Source organism: Thalassophryne amazonica, chromosome 1 (assembly GCF_902500255.1).
Source record: "Thalassophryne amazonica chromosome 1, fThaAma1.1, whole genome shotgun sequence".
NCBI lineage: Eukaryota > Metazoa > Chordata > Actinopteri > Batrachoidiformes > Batrachoididae > Thalassophryne > Thalassophryne amazonica.
In genome coordinates, this window is record NC_047103.1 from 159612690 (window position 1) to 159635891 (window position 23202).

At 40.1% G+C, this 23202-nt stretch overlaps 1 protein-coding gene across 1 annotated transcript in view; it reads left to right on the forward strand.

The window, feature by feature from the left end:
* The window catches only part of LOC117516683 (collagen alpha-2(V) chain-like), a 35557-nt gene extending 14940 nt beyond the window's left edge, over positions 1 to 20617 (forward strand). The window contains exons 14-42 of the mRNA XM_034177528.1: positions 196 to 249; positions 340 to 438; positions 2207 to 2260; positions 2348 to 2401; positions 2476 to 2529; positions 2778 to 2831; positions 2927 to 2971; positions 3142 to 3240; positions 8509 to 8616; positions 8877 to 8930; positions 9098 to 9151; positions 10107 to 10160; positions 10255 to 10308; positions 10592 to 10699; positions 10862 to 10915; positions 11029 to 11082; positions 12272 to 12433; positions 12511 to 12618; positions 12698 to 12805; positions 14003 to 14056; positions 14163 to 14270; positions 14366 to 14419; positions 14547 to 14654; positions 14811 to 14864; positions 14975 to 15082; positions 16406 to 16763; positions 18871 to 19061; positions 19590 to 19832; positions 19923 to 20617. Coding sequence (XP_034033419.1) covers positions 196 to 249; positions 340 to 438; positions 2207 to 2260; positions 2348 to 2401; positions 2476 to 2529; positions 2778 to 2831; positions 2927 to 2971; positions 3142 to 3240; positions 8509 to 8616; positions 8877 to 8930; positions 9098 to 9151; positions 10107 to 10160; positions 10255 to 10308; positions 10592 to 10699; positions 10862 to 10915; positions 11029 to 11082; positions 12272 to 12433; positions 12511 to 12618; positions 12698 to 12805; positions 14003 to 14056; positions 14163 to 14270; positions 14366 to 14419; positions 14547 to 14654; positions 14811 to 14864; positions 14975 to 15082; positions 16406 to 16763; positions 18871 to 19061; positions 19590 to 19832; positions 19923 to 20069 — 2856 coding nt within the window. The 3' untranslated portion in view covers positions 20070 to 20617. The remainder of the gene's footprint in view (positions 1 to 195; positions 250 to 339; positions 439 to 2206; positions 2261 to 2347; positions 2402 to 2475; positions 2530 to 2777; positions 2832 to 2926; positions 2972 to 3141; positions 3241 to 8508; positions 8617 to 8876; positions 8931 to 9097; positions 9152 to 10106; positions 10161 to 10254; positions 10309 to 10591; positions 10700 to 10861; positions 10916 to 11028; positions 11083 to 12271; positions 12434 to 12510; positions 12619 to 12697; positions 12806 to 14002; positions 14057 to 14162; positions 14271 to 14365; positions 14420 to 14546; positions 14655 to 14810; positions 14865 to 14974; positions 15083 to 16405; positions 16764 to 18870; positions 19062 to 19589; positions 19833 to 19922) is intronic.
* The last annotated feature ends 2585 nt before the right edge of the window (positions 20618 to 23202 follow it).

A 23202-nucleotide genomic window follows, 5' to 3' on the forward strand; every position in this document is an offset into this window, starting at 1 on the left:
TGCAGCAACAAACCGTTTGTTTGCAACAAACAATTAATTTGCCTTGCCACACTCCCCCCGCAATACCTTCTTGCAGGAGGGAGCGGTTTTTACACTCTAGGAACCACTGCTGTAAAATATTGACATTTGAAGGATTGATGGAAAGACATCAGTATTTGATTTTGTTTTCTAACTCTGACCGTTCTGAACTCACAGGGCCTGACGGGACTGATAGGTGCTCAGGGAGCAGAAGGAAAGCAAGGACCAATGGTACACAAGAACCTTTTATACGCCCCTCTGTTTAATATCTCTCTGAAACTGTTCATTAAAGTTTTTGTTGTTTACACCTTGTCTTTCCAGGGCTCAGCAGGAGAGGATGGGAAACCAGGTCCCGCTGGTTCTACAGGGAACAGAGGTCCAGTTGGACACATGGGCCTGCCAGGACCAAAAGGCTTCACTGTCAGTATAAGTGTTATTGCTGCTCTAATTTTTTTGAAAAGGGGGTTCTGGTTCCTGAACAGTGGTGGGCACAGCTAAAAGATAGCTTCAATAACTCTCATCAAAATAGGACTAAATTAAACTACAGCACAGCGCTTGTAGAGCACAAACCTCCATCAACACTAGTTTCCAATTCAATTTTTACCTTAGAAAAAATTTTCAAGATAAAAGTCCTGTTAGAAGTGGTTTTTCATAAGCTAAATTAGATGTGATCAAATGTCAGGAGAATGTATTTAGTTCATGCACTTGAATCGAAGTTTATTTGTGGTGTTGTCAGTTTTTTTTCTACTTTTTCAGTTTCTGAATGCTTTTTCAGATAATTTGGACAGAACATTGGTTATCTCTATGTACCATTTGTCATTGCTTTCTGGCGCTTGGTTTCCGACTGATAACTGGAAGATAAACAAAGAGGCATAAAATTTTAATGGTGTAGGTAAATCCATAACAGAAAAAATGAGAGTGATTGAGGCACTTTTGAGATATAATGCAAAATGTACACCAAATGGCCTTTTCAATAATCAAATCAAACATCCACAGAATCCACAATCCAGATCAGATCCAGATCAAACCTTGTCAGGTGATAGTGAGTGTCAGCCTGCACCTCACTTTCAAATATGAGAGTAATTGGGGCATGTTTGATTAAGATATAATGTAATATATACTTTAAATGGGGTTTTCAATGTTAAATTTAAATGGCGACAAAATCTGGATCAGATCCAGATGAAACTTTGTCAGCTGATAAAGGACACCATCCTACACAACACTCTGAAATATGGAATAAATGTGATATTTTTGACAGAGTTATGAATTTATGAACATGCGTTCAATGTTAAAGGATAGGGATTTTTCCAATTCTCCAAGATTTTTCCTGACTTTGAGACCTTTGACCTATGACCTTGAAAATTGAATCAGTTCTTGTCTATCAGGATATTAATCCTGTGTAAAAATGTCATAATGATATATGAAAAATTGTGGGTTACAGGCTGTTCAAAACAGACAAACAAACAAACGGGTGAAAATATAACTTTGTTGGCAGATGTACTTAAATTAGCATGAACACAAGAAAGTGTAACTGACACCTGGATGCACATATGCACTGACAGAGAAGCTCTTCAATTGTTTCTTAACAAAATGTTTTGTTGCATTTAAAGATCCATTTATTTTTTATTTTGTTTTATTTTTAAAAAAGATACATTTGTTAAAAAATGCAAAGCACAACATTGGCCCACCAAGTCCCTGCAAAGGGCAAAAGAAAGACTCAGAGTCAATGAAAGAGCAAACAGTTAAAAGAAGCAAGGGTTTGTTTTCATTACAAGTGTGTCTCTATGGTTCATTTTCATGAAGTTTGCAGTTTGTCATATTTATTATTTCCTGAAATCAGTAATAGAAACATTTCTGATGGACATATTGATTTGCTGCATCACAAATTGAACAGGCCAATCACAGTAGTAGTGGGTGGGACTTGGGACTCCTGGAATTTTCAGTGAGGGAGGAGGAGTTCTATTTATCTCGGTTTAAAATGAACACTTTTCTGGAAATAACCCCCCAAGAAAATATTAATATTAGCAGAATATTGCTAAAAATAGTACAGGGGAGTGTTTTTAAATGTGTTATTGGTGTATTTTACAACTGCCATATATTTTCCAGAGGTCTGACCCAGAAATGATGGCAGTCATAATCATGAGCTTCCTGTCACTGATTTTGTTGTGCATGTTTGGTTATTATTTAGGGAGATCCTGGGAAGACTGGAGACGCTGGGAGCCCCGGATCACAAGGTCCAAGGGTATGCTGTGATTTTTTTTTTTAAATAATGTATTGGCATGTCTTAATTCTTGCTGTGCTTTCTAAACACAGACACTCCCCTCTTTAGGGACTGAATGGAAAGGATGGAGAGGAGGGTCCTGCTGGGAAATCTGGTCCAGCTGTAAGCATCTTCTGTTGTGAAAGTATCACACTTTATGAACCAATATTATTATTAGATTATATTTGCATTTTCAGGGTCCTGCAGGAAAGAGAGGAGAGCAGGGACCTCAGGGACTAAATGGTTTCCAGGTACACTGCATCTTATAATCAATAAACTTCACAATCTGTCTTACTAAATAATAATAATAATAATAATTTAGCCACTCAGATATTGTCATAATAATATTTGTGAAAATTAAATGAAACTGTCATAAAGATGGTTTGTGTAAAAATTATTAGAAATTAAAGCACAACTCAAATGATAACAGCATTATTTGTCAGCAGGGGTCACTGTGCTTAATATCTCATGTTAAGAAAAATAATTTTGTGTATTTTAGGGTTTGCCTGGGCTCCCAGGCCCACCTGGAGAGCCAGGAAAACCAGGCAATGAGGTATGACAAAACAATATATTAAACAAAAATTACACTATTTCTTTTCATAGAAATTCTTCATCTTTCACTGCTTCCACCCCCTCCCTTTTTTTTAGGGTGTTGCTGGCGAGGGTGGCGCTGCTGGTGGGACAGGTCCAAGGGTGTGTTCGTTAATGTCTTTATACTTGTTTATGGAAGTATTACAGAGAAAATGCTTTTAGTCAGTGACATATTTGACGCTGACGCTGTTCTTCTTCCCATCACTCTGTTTAATTTTCCTTTTGATGAAGAGTTTTTGCCATTTTTCTTTAACACCTGGTTGTTCCTGTAGGGAGAAAGAGGCCCTCCTGGAGAGAGAGGTGAAATCGGACCAAATGGTCTGCAGGGGCCCAAAGGTAGTCCAGGAGGACCAGGTCCAGATGGGCCAAAGGTAGTTCATAAAACTGTTATTCTGTGTGTCTGTGAACTCTTTTCATAGATTTTATGTCACATATGCCATTTAAATTCACCTTACCAACAACTTTAGATTTGGCCTAGAGATCAAAACAATTTATTATTTGGATATGGCTTCTGAGAATAAAGCAGTTTAGTGTAACATCTTCTTTTTAGTGACAATATAATCCATTTATTCATATTAAATTACTGACAGGCAGAAACAAACTAATTTTACAAGAGACATTGGCTCAAAGGAGTAGCTGACATAGGCCTACCTAACCTTACATAAACATAGGCTTTATTTTTCATTTTTCAGCCCATGCTAGCTTGGGTTTGGCATTGATGGATCCATTCTTGGTTGTGCATGACAATACCATGAAATGATTTCATTACAATGAATTTTTGCCTTCTTTCCTCTTCAGACAAATGGCTAGTGGCCGCTGTCACAGTTATCACTGCCATGTCGATTTACTTACTTACAATTATGTTACCTATACAAGATAAATGGCATAGGTAACATAATTATTGTGCAATTCAAACAATATATTTAATGTATTTTAAATAAATACTGTCATTATTATTGATTTAGAGTAATTATATTTTATTAATACTAAATAAAGTTGATTATGCATTTCAAATGAATAGGATTTATTACAGTAATAAATATGCATCATGTAAGGTTTATTTGGTAGTTTTTATTTGGTAGTTTGCATTAAAATTATCTAAAAAAGTAAATGGGAATTTGTCATGTAATAAAATTACATAAATCTTAAAAGTTAGGGTTAAATATTTCTGTGAGTGTACCCTGGAGTCACTTGTAGGTTGTTTTCAAACTATGATGATCCAATCTGAAGTAATACAATCTCTATGATTCAAATTTTAACTATGCACTCATTGACCCCATGGCCTAAATAATATACAAATCAGTTCACTGTTGCTATGGTGATCATTCCAGCCTTTGTGACTACCTAGTGTGCCTTAATTGAGAGAGTGGCGACATGAGGACTCGAAAAACCCGGTCATGTGGCTCATCTTGGTTCATCATTTTGTTCACTGTTAATCTGTCTGCATGTAAATCCAGCTATTTTATTTATTTATTTGCTGAAAATGCCGGGTTGCTGTGCATTTGGATTCACAAATAGACACAACAAGGGCTTCAAGATGTACAGATTCCCTTCAGATCCGAAGAGAAGGGAAATTTGGGAAAATAAAGTAACTTAATCGTCAAAGCTTTGAGAGGTAAATTTATTGTTCAATCCCATTTACAGTAAAACTCACCTAAACCGTCATCGTATAAACAGGATATTTGCAGTCAGAGGACAAAAAAGCCCCAAAGTTTTTGTATTGTTTTCCATGTAATAAGCACCGTATATAACAGATTTTGTACAACGGATTTTCACTCACATCGGATAAAATGTCCCATCCGATCTCAATATATTTCCATGAAACACCTCCCATGTGGGACCGGAGTCATTTCCATGATTAAAAGTCCGACCGTTTATTTTTTTCACACCGTGTTCAGAGTCAGAGCCGCAGCTTGATGTGCACCTGTTAAATTAGACACAGCAAAAGGCTGTGATTTGACACTTTGCTGCTTTCACTACTTCATTATAATAGTTTTTTGCAGTGCGCACGCTGATTACATTTTGATAATGGATCAAATACATTTTCAGAGGAAATTTTGACCTGGTCGTTAAATGAGGCGCACGTCCCCATTCAGGATTCCCTTAGCTGTTTGGCGCCTCCTGACTGTGACTAATCCGTTACATACATATCGCTCACATCGGATAAAATGTCCCATCTGATCCCAGTGTATTTCTATTAAAACCCAGAGCAATCTGGATGTGCAGAAATTAAATTAAAGTTTAGCTCTGACACTTGCTGATTTGAGGAAAGTGGGACCGGAGTCATTTCTGTGATTAAAAGCCTGACCTTTTATTTTTTTTTCAAACGTGTTCAGACTGGGACCCTGAAGCCTGACATGCACCTGTTAGACACAAAGGCTGTGATTTCACATGTTTCTGCTTGCAGTCCTTCATCTGCCATCATCTTATAACAGTTTTACAGTGCACACGCGGATTAAAAATGGATCAGAATAGTTCAACTTTAAAGCACAAAGTCAGAAAAGAGGACATTATACAGCTTACCTTTGATTTGGAGGTGATGTCTGTAGAAAGACAATCTTGTTGAGGGTCAGATTAGTCCAGAATAAAGCATAATCCAGCAACAAAACTGTCACACACATCATTGCATGACAGAGTTACAGAGCTGCAGGTGCATAAATCAGGCTTTAAATGTATTAAATAAATCATCATAAATTGTAAATGTATGTAAATTTGATATCTTAACTATTTTTGTTTATTTTGATAGTACCTGTACCTGGATGTGTTGCTGTATGTGGTTAAATGATTTTAAAAAATGTTGAAAACATTAAAGGTTCATTCAGCAGTTCAGCGCAGTTGGAACCCAAATGGTGCCATGTTCTGAGTTGATGCCACTGTTGTGACAGTGTAGTGACACGGACCCACAACAGGGGGCGCAAATGAACGGTCAATAGATGAGCCAAAAAGTAACAATTTAATGTTGTGAAATGTGCACAACGAATATACAGATGATCTCAGAATATGATTACAGTCAAATTACAAAGGTGACGTGTGGGCAGGCTCGAGGATAGAAGACGTCTTTCCTGAGAAGGGCCGGAACCACACGATTTCTGCCACCACCGAACCTGGTGAATACTGGAGCCGCCAAGTCCCGAATTCCCAGGTGATCACCGTCTCCGACTGTTGGATCTGGTACTGCTGGCGAGAACAAAGACAGTCAAGTGTGGGTGTGTGTACACCCAGTAACAACAACGGTGGGAATGCCACCTCCACCTCTCACTCAATATGTGATGAGTACTGCAGTGATTCCTCAGGGGAAAGAGTGCCGTCCTGCACTCACTCAGCTTCCACAGATAGAGGAACCGGTACTCCTGCAAACACTCACAATATACAGATATATTGTAACACAAAACGGCTGAGGATATTACCTTCAATGAAGTACGATATCTCGGCGATGAGGTGGAGATGACGTCTGGGTTTTATGGAGTGAGGTGATGAAGAATGAGTGACAGCTGTCAGGAAGTAATGAGTAACAGCTGTCACTCCGGGCTGTGTCCGTGGCGGCAGCGCCCTCTCGTGCCTGAAGCCCGCACTTCAGGCAGGGCGCCCTCTGGTGGTGGGCCAGCAGTACCTCCTCTTCTGGCGGCCCACACAACAGCCACTCTCTCAATTAAGGCACACTAGGACTACCTACGGCGCATCCGGAAAGTATTCACAGTGCTTCACTTTTTCCACATCTTATGTTACAGCCTTATTCCAAAATGGAGTAAATTCTTATTTTTACTCAAAATTCTACTCACAACACCCCATAATGACAACATGAAAAGTTTTTTTTTTTTAATTTTTGCAAATTTATTAAAACTAAAAACTAAGAAATAAGTATTCATCCCCTTTGCTCAGTGCTTTGTTGATGCACCTTTGGCAACAATTACACCCTCACGTGTTCTTGAATATGATGCCACAAGCTTGGTGCACCTATCTGTGGGCAGTTTTGCCCATTCCTCTTTGCAGCACATCTCAAGCTCCATCAGGTTGGATGGGGAGCGTCAGTGCACAGACATTTTCAGATTTCTCCAGAGATGCTTAGTCGGATTCAGGTCTGGGCTCTGGCTGGGCCACTCAAGGACATTCACAGAGTTGTCCTGAAGCCACTCCTTTGATATCTTGGATATGTGCTTAGGGTCATTGTCCTGCTGAAAGATGAACTGTCAGCCCAGTCTGAGGTCAAGAGCGCTCTGGAGCAGGTTTTCATCCAGGATGTCTCTGTACATTGCTACATTCATCTTTCCGTCAATCCTGACTAGTCTCCCAGTTCCTGCCACTGAAAAACATCCCCAAAGCATGGGGATGGTGATAGCCTAGTGGTTAAGCGTTGGGCATGAGACCAGAGGATCCTCGGTTCAAACCCCAGCCTGACCGGAAAATCACTAAGGGCCCTTGGGCAAGGTTCTTAATCCCTAAGTTGCTCCTGGTGTATAGTGAACGAATTGCATGGCAGAACCCTGACATCGGTGTGCGAGTGTGTTTATGTGAATAAGTGAATGTGAGACATAACTGTAAAGCACTTTGAGCGTCTCATTGTAGATGGAAAAAGTGCTATAGAAATGCAGTCCATTTACAGCATGATGGTGCCACCACCATGCTTCACTGTAGGGATGGTCCTTGGTTTCATCCAAAATGACACCTGCCATTCACATCAAAGAGTTCAATCCATGTCTCATCAGACCAGAGAATTTTGTATCTCACGGTCTGAGAGTCCTTCAGGTGTCTTTTGACAAACTCCAGGTGGGCTGCCATGTGCCTTTACTAAGGAGTGGCTTCCGTCTGCCCACTCTACCATACAGGCCTGATTGGTGGATTGCTGCAGAGATGGGTGTCCTGCTGGAATGTTCTCCTCTCTCCACAGAGGAATGCTAGAGCTCTGACAGAATGACCACTGGGTCACTCTGTCTAGAAAGAGTCCTGGTGAAACTAAACTGTTTCATTTATGGCTGATGGAGGCCACTGTGCTCATCGGGACCTTCAAAACAGCAGAAATGTTTCTGTACCCTCCCCTAGATTTGTGTCTTGAGACAATCCTGTGTCTTGGAGATCTACAGACAACAATTCCTTTGACTTCACGCTTGGTTTGTACTCTGACATGCACTGTCAACTGTGGGACTTTATATGTAGACAGGTGTGTGCCTTTCTAAATCATGTCCAATCAACTGAATTTACCTCAGGTGGACTCCAATTAAGCTGTAGAAACAAGGATGATCAGTGGAAACAGGATGCACCTGAGCTCAATTTTGAGCTTTGTGGCAAAGGCTGTGAACACTTACGTGTATGTGATTTCTTCATTTTTATTCTTAATAAATTTGCAGAAATCTCAAAAACTTTTTTTACATTGTCATTATGGGGTATTGTGTGTAAGTTTTGAGGATCAAAATGAATTTTATTCATTTTAGAATAATGCTGTAACATAAACTATGGAAAAAGTGAAGCACTGTGAATACTTTCCTGATGCACCGTATGTGCTGTGTTTCATTAGCTTGGGCCCACATGCCTTACAGGTCTAGCGACACATATTTAGCACCCTCAACTAAATGACCTGCCCTTTATTTAATTTACAAATTTTTGTGTGGTCCTTAGTGTGACTGACTTTGACACTCCTGTATCAGGGTAACCCTGGACCTCCGGGTAGTTTGGGAGAAGCAGGAGCTCAAGGACTTCAGGGAATGCCAGGAGAGAGAGGCATCCCAGGACCTTCAGGACCAAAAGGAGATGACGTAAGTGATCAAATGCACTGATCCTTTTTTGTAGAAAGGTGGAGAAACAAATCAGTTAGTCCACTGAAACACAGGTGAAGTCCTGGTCTTCTCTCCTCATATGTACATGATACTTTAACTATGAAACACCTTCTCTTGGTGTTGTCAAATATAATTCTGAATCAAAATCACTCCAGAGTTAAACTGTCTGGCAGATTTTGTGTAGGATTTAAACAGAAGTTTGTCTATAATCATTGATCTAGGATCATTTTTTCTCACAGGGCTCAGTTGGAGAGGCTGGACTTGAGGGCAAAGCAGGAGCTGATGGTGCCAGGGTGAGTGGTCAGCACAATACTTTTTGGCGTACACCTTTCTTGTGGAAATAGTACCATCTTTGGTAACAATACGGAACACATATTTAGTGTTTTATCAAAGCTTTTATACCACAGTGGATGATCATAGTCTTTTTTGTTTGTTTTTCTTTGCTATGTTGTCATGAAAGGGACTTCCTGGGCCTGTTGGACATCCTGGTTCAAGTGGCCCCAATGGTGAGAAGGTGAGACCAGCTAAACAAACTTTTAGCATGCATGTCACACAACAATCAGGGGAAATTTCAGTGAAAAGTTTCTGGAAAAAGAATCTATAAAAATAAGACAAAAAGGAGAAAAACATTTCCAACATTTAAGTTGTTTTGTATTAGATCTGAGAAAAAAGAATTCAAATCAAACGAAGGAGCAAAATAAGGAAAACAATATTGTTCCCTTTCTTGGATGATTTGAAATCCATTGCCTTTCCTTGTTGCTGGATAAATACAGCTTGATATTAGCTGGAAAAAACACTTATTAAGAAAAAGTGAGATACATTTTCCCAAAATAAGACATTTTTTTCTTGTGTAAAAAAATGCTCAACAAGATTTTTCTATTTAGACAAAAATTAAGTCAAATTTTCATTAAACAACTCTTTTTTTTTAACTTTCTTATATATCAATTTTTGCAGTGAAAAGGTAAAATTTTAAACTTCAGTCTGTGTACGATCATTCCCCAATGTTTCAGTTATCTTGGTCGCTTTGCATAAAAGTCATGTTCTTTCAAAATTATGCTCCAAATGGTATGATTTGTTGGTGAAATAGACCTCCAGGCAAAATGTCTTTTCCTTGTTTGACCAAGACATGTTGAGGAAGACGATTGGAACAAAAGTCTTTATATTGTTCCAATATACATTGAACTATAATATATTGTAGAGCAGTAGACCATTATGTAGACCTGGGTTTGGTTACTGATAAACTACCTGAGTTGTTGGACAAGACACTTGATCTTCATTGTCCCAGTCCACCAAGCTGTAAATGGATACAAGCCTAGGCTGGAGAAGCAACCTGCGACAGACTGGAGTCCTGCCCAGGGAAGTTGTAGACTCTCATCCTTCTCACACTATAGAATCTGGGGATTGGCACGGGCACCAATGGGCCCCAGGGCATATGTGGGACTTACCTCTTCTTCTTTTCTTTATTTCAGGGTGAACCTGGACCAGCAGGACCAACAGGTCGCCGAGGTTCGAGAGGAATAGCTGTTAGTAAACTTTAGATTTTCTGCCCGACAGAAATGTTTTAAAAGGCTTCACTCACATCATTTAAACACTGTTTGTGTGTGATGGTGATAACAGGGTTCTCCCGGAGAGCCTGGTCCTACTGGTGCCATTGGTTTCGCTGGACCTCCTGTAAGTGACTCAGCAACCACGTCCACAACAACTAATCCAACTGATACAGTTTTGGTCAATATTTCATCTGAGGTTTGGTTTTCCGAAAGAAAACGACAGTTACTGTCTCATATCCAAAATAAGTGATGTGAAACAGATTTAAATGCAGATAAAATCAACATTTCAGAATTTACAAAACTCACCATGTGAGCACCAAAAGGCCTAAAAGATGTCAAGTGTCCAGACAGAGACGCACAGTAATGAATAGAAACTCACTTAAAACAACATATGTGTTCTTTATCAGGGTCCCGATGGCCAGCCTGGGGTCAAAGGTGAAACTGGCGAGCCAGGCCCGAAGGGAGAAGCAGGAGCACCCGGACCACAGGGCATAGCTGGGACACCAGGAACTCAGGTACACTAAGTGCAGTCTGTTCTTTTATGCCTGATTTGATTTTACTGAAAGAATAAAACGTGCTAAAGAAGAATCGGTCTGGTTGGATTAATAATGTCAACACTATTCATTTGTTAAAAACAAACACACCGCATATTCATGCATGTGGGTTATTTGTTAAAGGGGCCTGTTGGAATTACTGGACTAAAAGGAGGCAGAGGGACACAGGGCCCAACGGTGAGTTCCAGTAAACTCCATCATGTGCCTGAGAACTCATAACACTTACAGACTACAAAGTCAAGACAACCGTCTTTTTTAATTCATCATTTTAAATGATTTTCTTCCCTCAGGGCTCTACTGGGTTTCCTGGCTTGCCTGGAGGAGTCGGATCACCTGGCTCTCTTGTGAGTCAACCTGTTAGGACATAAACCTAAATCCCTGCACCATTTCCTTCTTTCTTTCTTTTTTTTTTCTTCTTCCAAACAGTTGACTCATGGAACATCACAGTTTCATTTCGTTAATGTGTTCACGTGTTATGGGACCAGACTGTGTTATGACTCACACCTGCTAAATGTCTGTGATCAGGGACGCTGTTTCTGTACCTGCCTTTATCTCTCAGGATTCCCTCTATTGTTGTTTGTGCACCATTTTATTTCTTCTTTCAAGACGTTTTCCTTGTCAACCTGTGTCTGGCTAGTTTTTCTAGTTTTTTAAAGTTGATTCTCATCATTATTGTCCATATCTTGCAGCTTTGTTAGAGATAATGAGCCCTATCTTCCACCCAGGGAAAAGAAGTGCACAGCGCAGTGCAAGCATCGCTCATAGTTTCCACCCAATGCATTTATGGTTTTCACACACAGCGCACATACGTTCTTTAACCCGTTTTGTCCCACTGGCAACAACTGATCTTTTGTCATAATTACGAGATCCTTATCCCGTAATTACAAGATCTTTTCTCGTAATTACGAGATTAGCGGTTAAATTTTTTTTTATCCAGTGAATGCAGTACGCTTCCGTAGTTGGTGCTTGAGCCAGTACACATATCATCTAACTTCATTTACCTGCCATTTATCGCACGCAGTAGTGAGCGACATTATGTTGATTACGCGTCTGCCGTCAAGCGCGTGCATTTGTTTGTCCCGATGCCTTCCCATCAGCCCCCGTGCGCCCGAGATGCTGAACTCACTTATTGCATAAAACATGTCAGAATTCAGTGTGAAAAAAGAAAATATTTTCGATTGATAAGCTTTTATTCACAGAACAGTTTGATTAAAATGATCTTCAGAGTAATTTGGTAGTTCTGTAGAATTTGCTTCAAGAATGATTGTGTGTAGAATCCTGAAAGTTTTTGTTATTAATCAAGCAAAAAGCCAAAAGTCTAAAACTTTTAAATTATTATTATTTTATTTTTCTATTTTTATTTCAACATCATTGCATTGATACTTTAATTTTAACCCGTGGGTGTGTTGATAAATAGAAAATTAAGATTTTTTTTTAACACAGTTAGAGTCTCATGCTTGTTGTAGAATAATTATCTCCGGTGTTGCATTTTCAAACTTTGCACTGAGGTGAGATCCTGTGTGTGTGACACAGGGGGCTGTTGGGGCAGACGGACCCATTGGTGAACCAGGAAAACCAGGTCCTCCAGGAATTCGAGGTGAAAATGGAGCCACTGGACGACAAGGAGAGCGAGGACCTGCAGGCCTACCAGGGCCTGCTGGAGAGAAGGGAGACTCTGGAGAGGATGGTCCTCCGGTGAGGTTCACGGACACAGTGATAAAGCCTTCATTTCTGAAATACATATATTATACATCTATATGCAATTCTGCCAGGGAGCTGATGGACCGCCAGGACCTGCTGGACCCTCAGGACAGCGAGGCATCGTGGGAGAGCCTGGAGTCAGAGGGGAGAGGGGCATGCAAGGACTGCTGGGACCTGCTGTATGTACTTCTAAAAATAGATAAAGCTCCAAAAATGTGCAAACAAAGCTTTCAAGCGGGTGTTAACTTTTATTTTCAGGGTTTGCCCGGAAAAGCAGGAGCAGCTGGAGCTCCAGGTGTCAAGGGGCCTCCTGGAGGAGTTGGTTTACCAGGAGCCACGGGCCCAAAAGGAGACCCAGGGCCTGAGGTTTGTTCATTTATTCACTGTCATTACAACTTCCAGTTGAGATGTTTGTGGCAGCAGAAAATTTGACCACGTTACACCCATTTTGGCACCCCTTCACTGGCTTCCTGTCCTCATATTTTAAGGTTCTGCTAATAGTCTATAAAACTGTTCATGGACTGGCACCTCCCTGTCTAGCTGTCCTAATTAAACCTTACGTACCGGCCGGGCACAAAATGTGTTATATTTTCGTGACGTGGTCAAGTTTAGTTCACTATTTTTAAGCCTACCACTAGAATGCCAAAAACATGAAAAGGAAATCATTTCGCCCATCCCTTGACGACAGGTGCGTAAGAGAGGGCACAGGCTGCTGAACAAAAAAAACAAAGACTCTCGCACACTGCCTCGCTTGCAGCACAAAGGTGAATTTAATCAAGCAACGTTTCGGCCAACGGCCATCATCAGGCAAATGGCTGAAACATTGCTTGATTAAATTCACCTTTGTGTTGCCAGCGAGGCAGTGTGCGAGAGTCTTTTTGTTTTTTTGTTCAGTACCCCTACCGCTAACCATAACCCCCATGTCCTGTCCCCAGTTGCATCACCCTAAAATTCATGATACCATCATGACATGTTTTTGTGACAGTACCACAAACTAATCGATTAAATCACTTTTAATGATGCCAGCACAAAGTGGTGTGAGATCAGGTTGGTGTGTGGACACAAATTCAACAAATTCCTTCTTCCATTCAACATAAAAATAAACACTTTTAATAAAAAAAAAAGAGATCAAATAGTTTTTCTACATATGTTACTTCATTAGCATAATTACTCAAACACAAACTAACATTTTTGGGGAAGAAAGTACAAATTTTTGGAAGGATCTACTAAACGAGTCGGACAATAAAAAGCATTTTGGAAATAATGATGAGATACGAGTTCGTAGTTCATTCTGCAAGAACAGAAGTTAATAAAACTTGGTGTCAAGGATAGGCCTATACCTGCAAAATAAAGGGGCGGAGCCCAGACATTTCAAGGTATTGCTGTTTGTTATACAGTGCAACATGTGGCGTTTTGGGACTTGGTGGAGGCTCTGGCTATAATGACTGATTGTAAGGTAGAAGCTGTGACTGTTGAACAACTTTTGTCATTATTGAGTTGTTATTTCTCAGATCTATTTGATACACATTGGACATTTATTGTGTCATTATTTGTTTTTGTCAGGGTGTCACCGGAGCAGATGGCTCACCCGGTAATGATGGTCTCATTGGAGAAAGGGTAAGAGTTCCCCAATGGTTTGAACAACCTCTTCCTCACTTCAGTATTTTCAACTCATTCAATCAGCTCTCGCAAAGCTGCGTTTCAACTAAATGTGTGTTTTCAGGGTGACAAAGGTAATCCAGGTTCAGAGGGTCTGGCTGGACCTCCAGGGTCTCCAGGGACCGAAGGTCCAGTGGGATTGACGGGAAGTCCAGGACGAAGAGGTGAAAATGTGAGTTTGCTCAATGGAAGCTGCTTATGTGGACTTAATGTGTTGATGGTGTGTCGTTGTTTCATCTGTCATGATTTTTCTGGTTTTGATTTTAGGGTGGCAAAGGATCCCCTGGACCCCATGGACAAGCCGGAGTGCGAGGGAAAGTAGTAAGGAACATTTGTAATTTGCTCACCCTGTGCTGAATAAATAATAAAAAAAAATTAGCAAACAAACAAACAAAAAAATCAGGGATTTGTTTCACAATTTCATTCATTCTCACTGTGTTTCTTCTAGGGACCTCAAGGGCCACAGGGAGAAAAGGGAGCAGAAGGAGAGCAAGGAGAGAGGGGTCAGAAGGGACACAGAGGCTTCACAGGACTCCACGGTTTGCCAGGAACAAGTGTGAGCAACTTTTATGGGTTAAAGCTGTGCATCTGCAGACACGCTGTGGACAAATACCCACACTAAAAAACGGACTTTAAACTCAACCCACCTGCAGAAGCAGGAAAAACTGAGCACGGAAACACAACTAAATGTTTGGATGCTGCTCTGTTTCAGGGTGCCACGGGAGATGCAGGAGCACGAGGCATTGTTGGACCAGTTGGACAGAGGGTGCGCACAAACCCACCAAAGCCACAACAACAAAAATCTAATGAAATGAAAGTATTCACAAAGTGCAGCATGATTTGACTTCTTGTTTTTCTTTTATGAAACCCACACAGGGTCCTCCTGGAGTGACAGGACCTCCTGGGAAAGAAGGGAAGCCTGGTCAGCCTGGACCGATGGGCGCTCCTGGAAGTAGAGGTGCTAGTGGGGACATCGGGGCACAGGTAATGCATGTATCCAGTGTCAGCATTCATAAAAATATAACCGAATTTTGACTTGAAGGTGGTGGTTGACCACAGGTCATTAAGGTCTAAAGCTGACACTGTTAATTTTTTGGGTACAAAGTTGGCAAATTAGTTTTTGGCACATTTGTGTTCAAAATAATAGCAGATTTTTTAAAAAAAAAGTGAAGCTCAAAATCCTTAAAATGGCTTTTATTTCCAGACACGCAAATCCATTGTGAACTCTACACATTCTTTTCCAAATCAAAACATGGAGGAAAATTGATCAGATTTGTTATTGCTTTAAAGAAAGTGAAGAAAAGGGAATATCAGGCTGTTCAAAAGAAAAAAAAAAAATAAGTGAAATGCGGTCGAGACATTGTTCAAAAGAACAGTGTACTTTGATTAAAAAGTTGATTGTAGAGAGAAAACCAACCCAGTCTCACGAGTTTTTTTAATCTTACTTTTACTAACCCTACTCCTCCCCCTAACTATAACCTAACCCTACCCCTTCCCTAACCATAACCCCCCCAGAGTCCCTTTCATCACTTTTCATTTCGTGCTCCCGCCACAGAATGTATTTGAATTAATTTGTGCTGTCGTTATGAAAATGTGGCACTTTTTGTATCACAAACCAATAGATTAATGTATATTTTGTGATGCTGAATCACGAAATGCCGTGAGCTATGGTAGATATAAAGAAGGCTGCTCAGTTAAAATGACCTCAAATGCTTTCAAATGACAACCAAAACCAGAAAGACCTGGAAGAAAACAGCAAACCGCCATTCAAATGGATCGAAGGGTGATCAAAGAAGGTCTAAAGTTAGCTGTGAGTCCTGTAACAATTAGAAGAGGCCAGTGTGAAGTCAAGCTATGAGCAGGAAGCCGTCCTCGGCTGGTCGACTCCATGCAACACGGATATGAAGCATTTATCAGAAACGATGAATATAAAACTAAAACTTATAAATCTTCAAGCATTTTTCAGTTTATACAGTAAATGATTGAGTTTGTAAAGAACAATACAGACACTGCTATTTTTGAACAGCCTAATATTCTCCTTTCTTCACTTTCTGTAAAATAATAAGTTTGATCAATTTTTCTTCATGTTTTGATTTGGAATAGAATGTGCAGTGTTCTCAGTGAACGTGTGTGTGTGGAAAGAAAATCTGCTATAAGGATTTTGTGCTTTATCCTCTTTTTTAAAACACACTGCTGTTATTTTGAACACAATTGTATTTCTTGTGTAAAAGTAAATGCTATTGATGAAAACTGGCAAACAAATATCTATTTCTTTGTTTTATTTCTGTTTATTTTTTATTTTGTCAGGGACCACCAGGTGAACCTGGACCCCCAGGACCTCCAGGCCCACCTGGGCCTATCAGAGCAGCTGAGGAGCACAGCTTCGGTGACATAGTTGATTACATTGCAAACAGCGTCGGACCAGAAGCTGCGGAATTTGTTGAAGACGATGTCGCGGCTGAGCCTCCTCCACCTCCAGAGATCAACAAAGATGAGGCCCTTCCCAATACTGGTCCAGGCATTCTGCGCACCGACACTGGCGTCCACACCACGCTGAAGACGCTCAGCGGATATCTACAAAACCTGCGAAGTCCTGATGGCAGCAAGATGAATCCAGCTAAAACCTGCCAGGACATCAGAGAGTGCTACCCTCTGAAAAAGAGCGGTGAGAGTTTTTGTTTTGTTGTAACGGCTTGTATATCAACTGATCACATTTCATGTTACGACACAGGCTAAAACAAGAGCAATCAGAGATTCCTGACGTCCGCCAATCCGGATCTGGATAACCTCCAAAATTCTGTGGAGTCTTCCATGGCCTAATACGTTTCCATGGTGAAAAGTTGGTGAGAATCCATGAAGTAGTTTTGACATAATCCTTCAAAGCGTATATAAAGTGAAATCTTGATCCAGAATCCAGAACCGAATCACCTCCAAAATTTATTGGAGTCTTCCATGGCCTAATAAGTGTCCGTGGTGAAACGTTGGTGAGAATCCATGAAGTAGTTTTGATGTAATCCTTCAAAGCCTATATAAAGTGAAACTTGATCCAGAATCTGCATCCGGATCACCTCCAATAGTGCAGCAGATAAGAGAATATTTAGAGGGGAATCCTGCAAATGGTGATAAAAGCATCAAATTCGGCAGAAATAGTCCTCAGACAATCCTCTTTTGAAAAAAAAAAATAAAATATTGGCCACTTGACTTTTCAATCGGTGGTCAGATAGGGATCAGTTGAAGAATTACACAGAGGCCAAAATTAAAAGATGCTTCAATCATATTGAAAAATATTCCACATTATTTGCCTGATCATAAAGATTCCAAAAAGGTATAGTTTGGACTATCTGTGACTGAATTCTATGGAGTTACGTGATAAAAACAGCAAGAATGGTGACAAAGGTCAGTGTCATTTTGTACAGGGGTCAAATGTTAAAGTTGCTCCAATTTTGGTAAAAAGTGATGCAAATTATTAGTTGAGTGAATATGGTTTTGGGAACACGTTGGGGTCCCCCCGGAGGAGCTGGGGGAGGTGTGTGTGGATCGGGAGATCTGGGCAGCTTTGCTTGAGCTGCTGCCCCCGCGACCCGACTCCGGATAAAGCGGAAGATAATGGATGGATGGTTTGCATCATGTATTATGCTTAGTTATCATGTTACAGGGTAACATATGTCACATGTCATAAAATCCAACGGATGCCGACATTGTTTAACCTTTATTTTGCAATCCAAGCACGCAACGCAGTCAAAACTATTCCATTTATTAATCCTATTAACTCAACCAGTAATTTGCACCACTTTTTACCAAAATTGGACCAACTTTAATTTTTGACCCCTGTACAAGATGACACCGACCTTTGTCACCATTCTTGCTGTTTTTATCCCATAACTCCATAGAATTCAGTCACAGATAGTCCGAACTATACCTTTTTGGAATCTTTATGATCAGGCAAATAATGTGGAATATTTTTCAATATGATTGGAGCATCTTTTAATTTTGACCTCTGTGTAATTCTTCAACTGACCCCTACCTGACCACCAATTGAAAAGTCAAGTGGGCAATCGTTTTTTTCAAAAGAGGGTCTAAGGAGTATTTCTGCCGAATTTGATGCTTTTATCACCATTTGCATGATTGTTTCACTTATTTGCTGCACTACAAAATTTAATGGAGTCTTCCATGGCCTAACATCTATCTGGGGTGAAAGTTTCATCAAAATCCGTGCAGTAGTTTTGACGTAATCTTGCTAAAAGACAGACAGACAGACAGACAGACAAATAAATAAACGGCAATGGCGGACGTAATAACTGTTTGTGCAACTTACAGGCACAACAAAAATGTTCAAGACAATTTACCGCAAAGCAAACATTTCACTCATAGCCTTACAACCTCTGTTACATTTCAATGTGTCCCCACAAAAAAAAGAAATTGTAGCAAAACATAAAAAAATTAATGCACAAAAATTCTTACATATTCCATGTATTTGTCAGTCGGGAAGCTGTGATCACGTGACTGTAACAAAAAAAAAGTGAATTGTGACTGGAAAAACATTCTCTTTTATTTTATTATTCTAAGCCTAACTGTAACCCATTTGCATAAAACATATTTTAGCACATGGAAATTCATAGGATTATGCACAAAATATGGTGCTTAACTTTCCATTTGATATGAAATGCTTCATGCGAACATGTTATAGTTTTACTGTGTCGCTTCATAAATCGATGCAGGAACGTGAAGGTTTCATGTTTGCATTTGCCAAATTGTTTATGCTTTTGATCCAGGTGAGTACTGGGTTGATCCCAACCAAGGAAGCGCTAAAGATGCAATCAAGGTGTTCTGCAACATGGAGAGTGGTGAAACCTGCATTTCTGCCAATCCTGCCGTCATTCCTCGCAAAGCCTGGTGGAACAAATCCAATTCCAACGCCAAGAGACCCATCTGGTTTGGAGCTGACATAAATGATGGAACCAGAGTAAGAAACCGGTTTTAGGCCCTGTTCTAACTTTCGTGGATGTGCAGCCTTGGAGCTCAGGACCTACAACCATGAGAAACTGACATGTGAAGGTTATGGTTGCCCACAGTGTCATCCAACACAGTGTGAGGCTTGTACTATCCCAGTTATGCAGAAACAACTGTAGATGCCCTAGCATGGCTGTAGTACAACTTTATCCCAAGCATGGTTCAAGCAAGACAAGGCATTATCAAAGTATTTCAAAGATTGTGACTATTAAAAAAGAGGAAATTTTTGAACATCTTGAAAATTCTTCCACTGCTCAAACATAACCACGGCACAATGACGGAATTTCCCAGTTCACCGTGGACACCATACCAGACCTTGTAAGGTTTTCCAAGGTAAGGGCAAGGTTTCAGACCTTGAGCTTCAGGGACACACATCCATGAAAGTGAGATGTGGGTTTTAGTTAATCATCATGAAAACGTGCTTTATGTAGTAGAAGTAAAGTCATGATATCTGTGTGATGTGAAATGTGGCCAATTTCAGTTCCGCTATGGAAATAAGGAAGATCAGCCAAACGCGGTGGCAGTTCAACTGAAGCTGCTGCAGCTTCTTTCCAAAGAGTCGCACCAGAACATCACCTACCACTGCAAGAACAATGGAGCATCCAAAGACGAGAAGAGCAGTGGTGCAAAGAAAGGTCTGATCCTCAAAGGTTCCAGCGGCCAAGAAATGAGGATGCAGGGCAACAACCGCCTCCGATACACCGTAATCGAGGACAGCTGCTCAGTAAGTCTCCAGTGCACCAAATACACATCTGATAGCTACTGGGTGACGCTCTGCTCATATATCTGCACATATATTTTTTTTCCCCTTCAGAAATCAAGTGCACAGTGGGGTAAGACAGTGATTGAGTACAGGACTCAAACTCCGGCCAGGCTTCCCATCGTGGACGTGGCCGCTGTGGACGCCGGACAGGCTGATGACGAGTTCGGCTTGGACATTGGACCTGTTTGCTTCTCCTAAAACAAACACAAATCATCAGACGGATAGAAAAAGGTTGTTTCAGTGGAGTAGCATCATCAGAGTTTAGATGTTTCATAGCGTTTCTGCTACATGACTCACAGGGCGCTGACGTCCGTTATTCTTGTTGTTGGTAATCCTACGTTCTCTGTGAGGAAATGCAAAAACGTACCTCAGATGTTCAGTGCGAGGCCTACCTACATCCAAAACCTGCCTCAGACAGAGCAAACACTTGCATAAAATGAAATACAGCCAACGCTAATTCAAATGTTAATGAGCTATTTTTATTTGGTATGTAGAAGGTGGAGGATTGTTTTTCTTTTTTTTTACACTTAGTCTTTAATTTTTATGAACTTTTAAAAATAATGAAAATTGTTCTTGAACCTAAATTATTAAGTAATATGCTGGAACTCGCTTAGTCTTTCAAATGAAAATATTTCATTTCATTTTTACATTTGCTCAAGTGCAAACTGTAAATGCGGTATATGATTGTAAATTGCTAATTATTTTATTGTCGACTGTGGATGTGGAATAAATGTATTTCTTTAAAATTACTGTGCTCTTCCCAGAAATCAAAAAAAAAAAAAAAAAAAAGACAGAATTTTTAAATAAACACTCATCACCCTCCTGAAATGCAAAAAATCTGAATGACCAAAACTGACCTCTAGAGGGAGACAGCGATGTGACATGTGACACACCAGGTGTAAAAGTCCAAAGCAGAGTCAGAACCAGTACTGTTCTGGAGACAGTAACACTGACAATGATTTTTTTCTTGTGAGAATAAGCGTAATAAATAATTGGAACAAGACAACTGTCATGAAAACACAAGATGATAATTTGTTCCAACAAGGTTTGTGTAAGTGGTTTGTGCACTTGGTTTCAGTGCAAAAGGTTCCTGGTTCAAAGCCCCACCTCTGCCACATTTTTCCATTTAATGTGGAGTTGTGTCAGGAAGGGCATCCAGTGTAAAACTTGTGCCAATTCAACATGCAGCTCCACCTCGGATTTACTGTGGTGACCCTGAGTGCAAACACGGGCCTTACTAAGGTTTTTTTTAAATGTCCAAATTAACTTGTCGCTCAAAATAATTATCTTGTTCACACAAGATGATAACTTTCCACAAAGAAGCATATTTATTGTGCACAAAATACACAAATTGTCTTACGCATAAACTAATTTTTACCCATACAATAACTGTCTTGTGTGCACATGACAATTATCTTGTCTGTATAACATAATTAGTGGTAAACACATGATTATTATCCTGTGTGGACATTGGCCAACATACCTGCTCCAACATGATCATTTTCTTGTGTCTATGACAAATTTGTTTAGAATTTGTTCTAGCAAGTATATCTTGTGTGCAGAGCATCGTAAAATGTTCCAACTAAATAGTTCTCATGTACACACAAGACAATATTTATTCTAAAAAAGTTGTCTTAGATACACAATATATTTCCCCTCAGCCTAATTAAAGTATCTTGTGCACTCATTATTTTTTTTATTTTTGTGCACTCTATAATAATTCTCCAACATAATTTTCCTCTTCCCAAAAGATAACTTGTTCTTCGTAATATAATTTTTTGTATGCATTAGACAACTTGTCCAATAATTGCAGTATCTTGTTCACACACTTAGGGAATAACCCTGTTGTGTCTGATTTGTGAATGTTCATGCTGGTTATACAGTTGCAAATTGAGTTTTACTGTAAAAAGGTGTTTTGCAGTAAAATGGATATTTAACAGCATGAACTAGAGCCCAGCCGATAATGATATTTGGATGAAAAAAAACAGCAGATAACTGATAAATCAGCTGATTTGCCGATAGCCGATAAATCAGCAGATCAACTGAATGTTTCAACCTCTTAGCAGTAAACGAAAGTTTTTCATGCTAGAAATAAGGTCTACACAATGTGGGCTTAATAAAAAGCGTGACCGACGCAATGGAGCACATTTGACACATTACCACATAAACTGAGTTAATCAAACTGAGTTGAACTGAAATGGGAGAAATGTGGGATGAATGTAATCACCAAGTTATTACAAACAACATCCTTATAAACTTACTTGTATGCTTTTGTCAGCTGATCAGTACAGTGTGACGGCGAACTACGGGGCTGGTGGTGAACACATTTAAGCAGGGGTGTAAGCAGCTCTCAGTTGAATGGAGTCAGAGCTCCATCTACTGGATAAACGGTGCAAGGACATTTTACATTGCCGACACAAACATTATTTCAGTAACTGTTCTGTTTATGAGAAATTATCGGCGTTCTATCGGCAAAATTTCAGACGATAGTGAGTACTTTGAAAAGTGCTTATATCAGCTGATAATATCGGCCGCCTGATATATCGGTCGGACTCTAGCACGAACGTCCGCAAATCAGACACAACAGGATTATTCCCATTCTAATCCAATTCCATTGTTTACACAGTTTATTTTTGTGTAGGTAATTCGGTCTGCGAGGCTTACCGTGAGGCAGCGTCACTCCAACAGCGGTCAGGGTGCGGAATCCATCAAATGTGAAAAGGTAATTCTATATCAGAATCCACATCGATACTTTTGTATGGTAGCTTAAATTCACCCATTTCGGTGGCGGCAGCATTGGTACGGAACTTTCTCTCGCTCTCAGCTAACAATGCTAACAGCTAGCAGCGTTAACAGCTAGCAGCACGTGCGGCCGGTGTTCTGTCGAATTGCGTGTCTCGTCGCATAAATCGACAGTTCCGCGTCCTGACAATACTGCGCGTGCGTGCGCATGCATGCAATTGTACGGAAGACAGGAATGATATATGACAGGAATGACATCTCGTCAGAACACCGGTCAGGGCGTGGAGTGATACATCCAAATGTGAAAAGGTCAAATATTTTGCCACTGTTAGCCTGATATTATTACCTGTTCTGAAATCTCACACGATTAACCAATCAGATTTGTGGAAAAAATTTAATTAGAGTAGAATATAGCTTGCTAGCTTTCTTGTGTGCACAAAAACATTTTTTTTCCTCACAAAATAATTGTCTGTGCACAAAATATAAGGCTCTCATAAGATTATGATTGTGCACACAAAATGACCATTGGTTCCACCATTGTCATCTTGTATGGAGAAGATATTTTTCCTCAAGATTATTATCTTGTGCA